The sequence below is a fragment of the Penaeus japonicus genome, unplaced genomic scaffold, assembly GCF_977035675.1.
Source record: "Penaeus japonicus unplaced genomic scaffold, GWHDUDI00000001_assembly GWHDUDI00000028, whole genome shotgun sequence".
NCBI classification, from domain to species: Eukaryota; Metazoa; Arthropoda; class Malacostraca; order Decapoda; family Penaeidae; genus Penaeus; species Penaeus japonicus.
The window spans coordinates 19,178,164-19,188,163 of record NW_028234430.1 but is presented as its reverse complement, the minus strand read 5'-3'; the positions used below and the strand labels follow the sequence as shown (position 1 = coordinate 19,188,163).

The 10,000-nt window shown below is 53.5% G+C and overlaps 1 protein-coding gene across 8 annotated transcripts in view; it reads right to left on the bottom strand.

Annotated features, from left to right (window-relative positions):
• The window catches only part of LOC122255482 (uncharacterized), a 43,868-nt gene that overhangs the window by 6,148 nt on the left and 27,720 nt on the right, over positions 1–10,000 (bottom strand). For all 8 annotated transcript variants that reach the window (XM_043019559.2, XM_043019562.2, XM_043019561.2 and 5 more), the window contains exons 3-20: positions 9,497–9,704; positions 8,604–8,766; positions 7,432–7,623; positions 6,321–6,488; positions 6,001–6,186; positions 5,746–5,881; positions 5,087–5,211; positions 4,757–4,954; positions 4,344–4,460; positions 3,831–4,019; positions 3,452–3,658; positions 2,969–3,175; positions 2,329–2,580; positions 1,904–2,065; positions 1,734–1,788; positions 1,127–1,611; positions 601–870; positions 154–315 (exon numbers count right to left, since the gene is read on the bottom strand). In XM_043019559.2, coding sequence (XP_042875493.2) covers positions 154–315; positions 601–870; positions 1,127–1,611; positions 1,734–1,788; positions 1,904–2,065; positions 2,329–2,580; positions 2,969–3,175; positions 3,452–3,658; positions 3,831–4,019; positions 4,344–4,460; positions 4,757–4,954; positions 5,087–5,211; positions 5,746–5,881; positions 6,001–6,186; positions 6,321–6,488; positions 7,432–7,623; positions 8,604–8,766; positions 9,497–9,704 — 3,482 coding nt within the window. The remainder of the gene's footprint in view (positions 1–153; positions 316–600; positions 871–1,126; positions 1,612–1,733; positions 1,789–1,903; positions 2,066–2,328; positions 2,581–2,968; positions 3,176–3,451; positions 3,659–3,830; positions 4,020–4,343; positions 4,461–4,756; positions 4,955–5,086; positions 5,212–5,745; positions 5,882–6,000; positions 6,187–6,320; positions 6,489–7,431; positions 7,624–8,603; positions 8,767–9,496; positions 9,705–10,000) is intronic.

The window sequence follows — 10,000 nt, the reverse complement described above, 5'->3', positions numbered from 1 at the left end:
CGATGGCGAAGATTCGTTTATTTTTGGGTCAGCCTGCACTTCCATCCACCGTGGTCGCACATCGACGGGGAAATGTATTTGCAATAGTTTGACATTAAATATTTTGTGAACATAAAAGAGGAAAAGGAAGCTCTGATCAGGCAAGATACTCACAGCAGGCCCAGGAGATCCGCGCAGACCAGGCAGCCCCTGAGGTCCGGGAAGACCCTGAGGCCCTGTGGCACCCGGAGGCCCCGCAGGTCCTGCCGTGCCAGTGTCTCCCTTTTCTCCCGGCTGACCCGGAGGACCCTGCACGCCGGCCGGCCCCTCGGGACCCTGAAGAAGAAGAGGGAGAGCGATCAAGAGGGATCAGACTCCTCAGGTACTCACAAGCCGCTTAAGTGTGACGGTAGACTAGAAACCTTGTATCACAAAGTTAGAGGCTGGGTGGTACCCATACAACGAAAAGAAAAAAAAGATAATACCACCACAGAGTAGCAATAAATACAGATGGCAACATGTTACGCATGCAGGTATTGTATATAAGATGAAACAAAAACATGTCCTTGTAATGAAAATAAAGAAAACTAAAACGAAGGGAGAAGGAACGGCTCCTCGTACCGGCTTTCCGTTGACGCCCGGGAGACCCATCTGGCCGGGCGAGCCGTGGTCCCCGGGAGGACCGGGTTCCCCGACTTTGCCGTCCTCGCCGTCCTTGCCGGGGTTGCCCTTAGGACCTTGCTTGCCGGGTTCGCCCACGGCGCCGGGGAAGCCAGGTGGGCCGGAGTTGCCCTTAGGTCCGGGCGGACCGATTGGGCCGCGAATACCCGGGGATCCCTGGAGACCTGGCTTACCCTCCTCGCCCTTGGGGCCGAGAGGTCCTTCGCGTCCCTGAAAGGCAAAAGGTCACCACTATATCCTATACCTTTGGGGGTTGAATGGAAGGCTTGTCCTTTTGAGTTAAACTATTTCCATACGGTAATTTGCTTTGCTGAGTATGTATATCACACTAATTCTAATGGATTTCTGTAATATAGCTCATCGCATATTTTCCTTCCGGGCCGGAGTAGGGTTCCGGAGGGCAAGTAATTCCCCGAAAGCACTTGCAAAGCATTCATGCCACGGCAACTACGACTCCCTGACTCACGTGTTCGCCGTCCTTGCCGGCTGGACCAGGTGGGCCAGGCGGACCGGGCTCTCCCTTGGCGCCCTGAGGACCGTCGGGACCTGTGGGGCCCGGAAGGCCAGTGCCGCCCTTGCTTCCTGGGGCGCCCTGCTCGCCGAGGGGGCCAAGGGGACCGGGGAGTCCTCGCTTGCCGATGTCTCCCTTCTCGCCCTTGCCGCCGGAGGGACCAGGCAGGCCCTGGAGGCCGGGCGGTCCAGCCGGGCCAGGGAGACCCTGCGGGCCGTCCTCACCCTTGCGGCCGGCGTGGCCCATCCCGCCAGGGGAGCCGCGTTCGCCGGGAGCTCCCGGAGCTCCAGGGGCGCCTCGCAGGCCCTGAGGGCCCGGAGGTCCTGCGGGGCCTTGGCCGCCCTTGTCGCCCTTGAAGCCCTTCTCTCCTGGATGTCCGGCTTCGCCCTTGTCGCCGTCCTCGCCGGGTTCGCCGACGGGGCCGGGAGGGCCGGGGAGACCTGGGGGAGAGGGGGCGACCGTAAGTTTGATGGGCTGCCTTATTCTCATCTGTATGTATGTATGTGTGATCTTTCATTAATTGTCACGTAAAGTATGTCTAGATATCTTATCCTTTCCATACCTCTGGGTCCGAGGAGCCCATCACGCCCAGTTGGTCCGGGTAGGCCTGGATCTCCCTAGAGAAAAAACAGGATATAACAAATGATAAGGTAATGGACATTAGTACGTCATGGGGAAATCTTGAGGCAAATAATAAAAACAGATAGTAATTCATGTTCTTTGATAGCTCACCCTCTCTCCCTTGGCTCCTGATGAGCCGCGGTCTCCTCGAGGTCCTGTCTTGCCCTGGGGTCCCTGAGGGCCTGCCTCGCCGGCCAAGCCCATGGCACCCTTGTCCCCGGTGGAACCGGCTGGCCCAGGGGGTCCCATTTCGCCCTTCAGGCCCGCCGCTCCCTGGAGTCAAACACACAAAGAAGCGTTAAAAGGGCTAGTGACCGTGAGGGCCGAGGAAAGAAAATAAAATGCAATGGAAGACAGAAGGAATGTAAAAAAGGCGAGATGATAATGATCTAAATAAATGGTGTCAATGAAAGGTTTAAATGTTTATATATTTTTCTCAAACAAGAGCGATGTTTGTACAAGACTACTCACAGACCGAGATGGCCCATGCCCATGACATCGTAGCTCTGACCCCAAACCAAGCAGAAGATACTCACGGGGATGCCCGGCAACCCTCGCTCTCCAGGGAAGCCCGGCGGTCCCGGGGGACCCACGGGGCCCGTCTTTCCGGCAGGACCCATTGGACCCGGAGCGCCCTCCTTGCCTGCCTCGCCGGGCCTTCCCGGTTCTCCTGGGACGCCCGACGAACCGGGAGGACCCGGATCTCCGATGGGGCCAGGCTCTCCGGCGGAACCCATGGGACCAACCACGCCCGGAGGACCAGGGGGTCCTTGGTTCCCTGCTTCGCCCTGGGGAGGAACAGCACGGCTCAGGACGCGAAGCGATCATTTGATTAGTGGACTAAATGAAGAGTTCACAGGGAATAAAGCTATGCGATTAGAAAAACTATCTGGACAATGACTGAAGTCAAAAGGACTCGGGACATTATGATGACTGTTCAAATATTTGACACTACAGATATCCTTACAGAGAGGAAAATAAAAGGATTGAGAGAGGTGAAAGCGTAGATGCGAAAATCAGAAACACATAAAAAAGGAAACCAAGAAAAGAAAGCAATTGGCATGGAGAGTAATAAAAGAAGAAAACAGTACAAGGATAAAAGACATACAACAAATAAGAATTAAAAAAGAAAGCGACGCGCTCACCTAAGACTGCAAAAGGCACGACGCGACTTACCGGAGGGCCGCGCTCTCCCGGGGGACCCATAATGCCGTCCTTCCCGTCGATGCCGGGCGGTCCAGCGGAGCCCGCGAAACCCCTAGGGCCCTCGGGACCCTGGGGGCCCTGCTCGCCGATGGGCCCGGGGGGACCTGGCTGGCCGGTGTCGCCCTTGGGGCCGTTCAGACCCATCTTGCCTCGACGGCCGCGGGAGCCTCGGAAGCCCTGAGAAGGAGACACTGTTTAACATTTCGCAATAAAGATTTAGTTGTTCTGGCCACAGAAGCCGAACTTGATGGCTGCATGTTATATGTTCTAGAAATTCTAATTCAGTTACTACATTATCACATTGCAGTTACAATCTCGTTTAAATCACGCAAATTTTCTCAATAAAGGAGGATCTTGACATTCAAGACATTCTTTTAACTACAAGCAAATCAACGTTAAAGCCTATGCCAGAGAAAGAATAAATAAATCCTGCAACGAGGCAGCCGCACGCACCCTGGGGCCCTGCTCTCCCCTCTCGCCAGACAAGCCGGCGTTGCCTCGTTCACCCTTGTCACCAGGGCGGCCCGTCAGGCCCGGGGAGCCCTTGTCACCCTTGTCCCCGGGGGGACCTGGGTATCCTGGGAACCCTGGCACTCCGAGCTTGCCCTTCTCGCCGTCGGGGCCCGGGGGACCTGTCTCGCCTCGAGGGCCTTCGAAGCCCTGGAGAAAGCAAAGGGTTGAAAAGTCGAACAGGGAAGATCTGTCCAGGGTAATGCATGAGACATGGCGGCACTAATGAAAAAAATAAACATGTGAATAAATTAATACATATGAATTTATGCACACACCCTCCCCCCGTCCCTCCCTCGTCCCTCCCTCGTCCCTTCCTCACCTTGGGCCCTTCAGGTCCCTCGAGACCGGTCTGACCCTCGGATCCGACCTCCCCTCGCTCGCCCTTGATGCCGATGTCTCCCTTTTCTCCGTCGGGTCCCAGGTCTCCCTTGCTGCCCTTCTCGCCTTGCATCCCGCGGTTTCCTTGGTCGCCCTTGACGCCGCGGGGCCCAGGGAAGCCGAGGGAACCCTGAGGAAGAAGGATTTGAAGCGCTTACTCAGGGGGGGCTGTTGAGGGCTGCTTTTCTCTTATTTCCTCTTATTACTGTCTTTTCTTTTCTGTGCTCTTAATGTCCTGTTCTTATGTAAACGATTATCACTTATTATGAACTTTTAACCTTTTTCTTTTGAAATGTTTCTTTCTTGTTAATGTACCGAAGTGACTAAGGTTATCATCAAGTTGATATATCACACGGAAAGTGTTCAAACCGTTGGCACTTCGAGAGCACGAGGGCGGCCAGGCTTGGCCACGTTGCTCCCGAAGGCCGTGGCCAGGGTCGGCGGCGCAACCTACCTGCGGTCCGATCGGGCCCTTGTCTCCCTTGGATCCAACGATGCCCGGATTGCCAGGGTGGCCAGGGAGGCCATCGGCGCCCGGAAGGCCAGCCAGACCGGGCTTGCCGCGCGGGCCCTGCTCAGGAGGAGGAGGAGAAATCCAATCAGTGACACAGTTTCACTGCGTTGCTTATTCATTCTGCAGCATCAATATCAATTATTCAATATGGCACGGATTTCCCTTGACTTTTCCGTGTGTATTAGGGCTGAATTATTAGTAGTAAACACTGATAATGCCAGAGACGATTATCATTCGACTATGTCATGCATATCTTTTTCTCCTAGACTGTGCATGCATTCTGTTACTTTTCCCTCCCACAGCCTCACATACATATCCACGCATCGCAATGCGTTGAACTGAGAGCTACTCACCGCAGAGCCAGGTGGGCCGATCAGGCCTTGTGGGCCGGGCGGGCCGATCGCGCCAAGGGGGCCAGCTTGGCCAGGCGGGCCGGGTTGTCCCGGTGGGCCGTTGTTACCCTTGGGCCCCGTGGTGCCCTCGCTGCCTGGGATCCCTGGAGGCCCTGGAAGCCCTGGGAAGCCTCGGGGGCCGATGAAGCCTCGGGGGCCCTGGGGGAGGAAGAAAGGCGTCGTGAAGTATTTACTTTCCTTCTCACTATTATCATCAATTCTATCATCATTGTTACCAGCACCGTGACTCGAGTCTTGGTCGTCACTTCAGTCCCTTCCCCGGGCACGTACCATCTCTCCGGGGAGACCCGGGACGCCAGGAGTTCCGGCCTCGCCAGGCATTCCTTCGTGACCTGGCAGACCGACAGGTCCTGGCACGCCGACGGGACCTCGGTGACCCTTATCACCAGGGATACCTGAAGGGGAGAATCAAGACAGATCTGGTCAGTTGTAGTCTATTCAACGATAACCTTGTTCATTGTTTTTTACCATTGTCCCGTTTTCACTTCTAGTTGTTTCTCTTTGAGTACAGCCTGAGTCAGTCTGGCCCTGAGTACAGCCTGAGTCAGTCTGCCCCTGAGTACAGCCTGAGTCAGTCTGCCCCTGAGTACAGCCTGAGTCAGTCTGCCCCTGAGTACAGCCTGAGTCAGTCTGGCCCTGAGTACAGCCTGAGTCAGTCTGCCCCTGAGTACAGCCTGAGTCAGTCTGCCCCTGAGTACAGCCTGAGTCAGTCTGGCCCTGAGTACAGCCTGAGTCAGTCTGGCCCTGAGTACAGCCTGAGTCAGTCTGCCCCTGAGTACAGCCTGAGTCAGTCTGCCCCTGAGTACAGCCTGAGTCAGTCTGCCCCTGAGTACAGCCTGAGTCAGTCTGCCCCTGAGTACAGCCTGAGTCAGTCTGCCCCTGAGTACAGCCTGAGTCAGCCTGCCCCGAGTACAGCCTGAGCGCCTTACCTGGCAGCCCGCGCAGACCCGGCTCGCCCTTGGACCCAGGAATGCCCGACAGCCCTCGCTCGCCGTCGCGCCCCGGCCGGCCGCGGCGACCCATGCGGCCCTCGAGACCTAGATTGCCGCGCATGCCTCGAGGACCCTGGTGGGGGGAGGGGGTTAAGATACTTTGGAAATGTTTTTTTCTTTATCTAAATGCATATATCTATCTCTATCTATCACCCTCTCCTTCTCTCTGACCCAATTCTCTCCTAAACTTACCGGTTCTCCGACGTCTCCGGGCTCGCCCTTGTATCCGGTCTCCCCCGGGGGCCCCTCGGGACCCGGAAGCCCCGTGAGGCCCATGGGACCGTCGCTGCCGCGCATGGCCATCATATGCTGCGAGAGCATATGCTGTAGCTGCTCCATCATGGCGTCCGGCCCCTTGTTGTTGCCGTCGAGGTTGAGCTGCGGAGCCAAGGGCGGTTAGAGGGCTGCCACTGTGGTCGTCATTGCGTGACGTCGCTGTTGCTACAAAAGTCACTATCATCATGAATTCACGGACAAGAAAAGAGGAAGTGCATGAGGCCAGGATCACTTACCGGGATCATGAACACGTGGCCGGGCGGCCCTGAGATGCCGTCAGTTCCCGGGATGCCGTCGCGCCCGGGGTCACCCTTGGGACCCATGGGTCCCGGGGGGCCCTGGGGTCCTGGGTGGCCCCGCAGGATGCGCGGCGGAGGGAACTCCAGCCCGCTGCTGCCATAATCCTGTCGGCGGTGAAGGGAGAGAATTAGTGGATTCTGGGGAGGCTTAGGATATGGAAGATGAATTAGATAAAAAAAAAAAAAAAAAAAAAGAAGGCGGCCAGATAAGGTTGGAAGGATTCAAGTTGAAAATTTCTAAATCAATGGGAAAAGGTCACAGGCATAGGACTAAGAAAGAGCTAAAAGGAGTGGTTTGACAAAAAAAAAAAAAAAAAAAAAAAAAAAAAGATTTGACGAGCAAAAATTTGACGAGGAATTTAGGTAGAGAAAAGGATGAAAACGACAAAGAATATAGAGAAAAGCAACTGAAAAAACATTCTGAATATTAAGAAAAGATAAATGATCAATATATGGTAACAAGCCTCACTATGAAACTTTTTCTCTGTCCTCTCCATTTCGTTTTCCACGAACCCTTCCCAAGACACACCTTTTCTTCCCTCCTTTCTCCTCTCTCTACTCTCCTCTTTCTCCCTACCAGCCCACACGGAAAAGTCCCTCCGTGCTCCTTTCCTCCCTCCTTCCCCGTCCACCCCTCTCTTCCCTTCCCTCTATTTGAATTCCCTTCCCTCCCTTTCTTCCTTTCCCTTCCCTCCCCCTTCCCTTCCCTTCCCTTCCCTTCCCTTCCCTTCCCTTCCCTTCCCTTCCCCTTCCTTCCCTTCCCTTCCCTTCCCTTCCCTTCCCTTCCCTTCCCTTCCCTTCCCTTCCCTTCCCTTCCCTTCCCTTCCCCTCCCCTTCCCCCTTCCTTTCCCTCCCTCCCCTCCCCTTCCCTTCCCTTCCTCCCCTCCCCTCCCCTCCCCTTCCCTTCCCTTCCCTTCCCTTTCCTCCCCTCCCCTCCCCTCCCCACCCCTCACCTCACCTTCCTTCCCTTCCCTTCCCTCCCCTTCCCTTCCCTTCCCTATCCTTCCCTTCCCTTCCCTCCCTTCTCTTCCCTCCGTCCCTAGCTTACCGTGACGTTATCCGCCACGAACTCCTCCTCGTTGTAGACCAGCTGTTCCTCGGTCCTGTCCACGTATTCGAACTGCGTGTGTCCGGCGCCGAGCGAGGCGGGCAGCTCCCAGTCGCAGTCGGGCATGTAGTAGTCGCAGTGCTCGTAGGCGGCTTCCGGGCCCGACACGATGTCCAGTTGCTGGATGTCACCCTGTGGTGGGAGAAGGGGGGTGAGTCAGTGGGGAGTGAGATGGAATGGGCTGAGTCAGTGGGGAATGAGTAAGGGCGGAGATGGAGAGGGATGGGGAGTGAGCAAGTAGGGGATGGAAAAGAGGGGGCTGAGGATGGGGGTTGAATGTCCCTCGCCGAATGTCACCTCAGCATCGGGAGGATGGGGGGCGGGGGGGGGATGAATGGAGAACCAAAGATGACCGCGGGAATGTTTATAGTGCACGACATTTACCCAGTGGGATCATTATCTTCGCCATGATTGAAGTTTCAAGTTCATTATACTCGCCACCTTGAGACGTAGTTCCCCCTCATGCATAGCCTCTTCAACAAGGGGTTCAGATGAATGGGAATGGGGGGGGGGGGGGAGGTAGGAAGTGAATGGAGTGAGTAGATAGATGATAGACAGATCGTGCCCTTTGGTGTGAGGTTAATCGGGCTCAGGTGTGAGATCATTAGGTCTGTGCAAGGAAATTAGGGTCAAGAGAACGTCTGGATAATCAATGGATATGGATGGGGATAAATGACAGCGATTCAAGGTAAGGCAGCTGATTCATTGATATCAGAGCAGGAATTATAATGAATTGTAAAAGTACGAGAGAAAATATCTAATAATGGATTGAACATGTGAGAAAATGAAGAACGGTAAAATAAACAAGTTATGCTAATTACAATTCAGTTAATTATTTTCGATAACATTATCTCTTCCCATTTGAATACTGGTTAATCGGGTTCGACGAGAGCGAAAATCATATGCAAAAATGAAGATATGAAATCAGTGATGAGAGCTCTAAATGTTTTCATTTGAATTTGTCAGAACAATATCCAAAATTAAATTAAAACGTAAAGCAAATGGGAAAAAATGCCAATCGCAAAGGAACCGGGCCATGAGAACACCCAGCGTCCGAAAGCGCCCTTCGTCTCGGCCTTTGGCTTCCACGGGACGAGGTGGCGATCACTTACGTCGAAGTACTTCTCCTCGAGGAGCTGTTGGCCGAGGAGGATGATGCCGGCGTTGGACACGTGTGACGGGGAAGGGCGGCGGAGGAGCAAGGTGGTGTTGGTCTCGCAGTCCACCAGTAAAGTGATGCTGTTCCCCTTTACGCTGAGCCCAAGTCGATGCCATCTGAGGAAGAGGACCGGGGTGTAGGAGACGTTTCTCTTTTGTTTTCTTTTGTGGTTAGAAGATGTTTTAGAAGACATTCCATCATTTTTAAGGAACAACAGGCAATTTTAACCGTGAACAGAAATTCAAATACAGCAAGGTATGTACTTAGGCAAAAATGAAACACAGCCGTAATAAGAAAAACCTGCAAATCTTGCGCTTTTAATCCTACCTGCGCGAGGAATCATCCGCCACTTTATTCTATATCAATCTAACTATCTATCAGCTATCTCTGTATCAACTTTACCAAACCACCCAGCAGTTTCCCATCTGTCTGTATATCCATTTCCTTTCATGTCTATCAGTCAGCTTAATCCGTTAATTCCATGTCCAGTTCATTGTACTTTTCTACCACATCTATTAACATCTAACTGCCAATCTATCAATTAACCGTCCTCAGCCTCTCCTTATCATGACAACCATTTAGTCGCCTTATTTCTCCCATTTTTCTTTACCTTCCTTCCAATCAACCTGCCTTTCTCCCAGTCTATCTACTTATCTACCTCCTGTTCTATGTTTACTTCCCGTCAATTCACTCATTATTGTCAAAGACTCCTCCCTCAAGTTCCTGTACCTCCTCACCCACCCCCTCCCTCTCTCTCCTCTCAGTCTCCCCTTTCACTCCCAGCATCCCTTCACTCCCTCACCCCCCCTCCCCACCCCCTCCCCACTCGAACCCCCTGGTCCTTACTTCCCGTCGTTGATGGCGACGCCGAACTCCAGTTCGTTCCCTCCCTCGGGATTCCCCTCCTCGTCCTGGTAGAAGAGCTTGACGGTGTCGCCCACCTCCACCAGGAGCTGGTCGTCGCCCGCGTCCGAGTACAAGCCGAACAGCACGGAGCTCGAGCCTTGGTCGGGTCTCAGGGTGGTCATGATGCTAAAGTCTTCGGGAAATTGGTCTGTGTGTTCGAGGGGAGGAAAGAAAGGCAATGTTGGTCATGATAAAAGTAGCAGGAATTCGTCTGTTTCGTAATAGTAATAATCAAATAAAGGTAAATAGGAAGAAAGAAAGGAGCAAAAAATGTAAATGAAGATGATAGACCGGTACGAAACAATTTTTGGATATTAACTTTTTAGGGTGATAGAAGATCAAAAGCCTTAACTCACACTATGAAAGGTCGGCATTTACAAATATCCTGAATACTTTTGAACGAAATTACCCTCTTTTATATAAAGTCATCTTTAAAAACGAGGG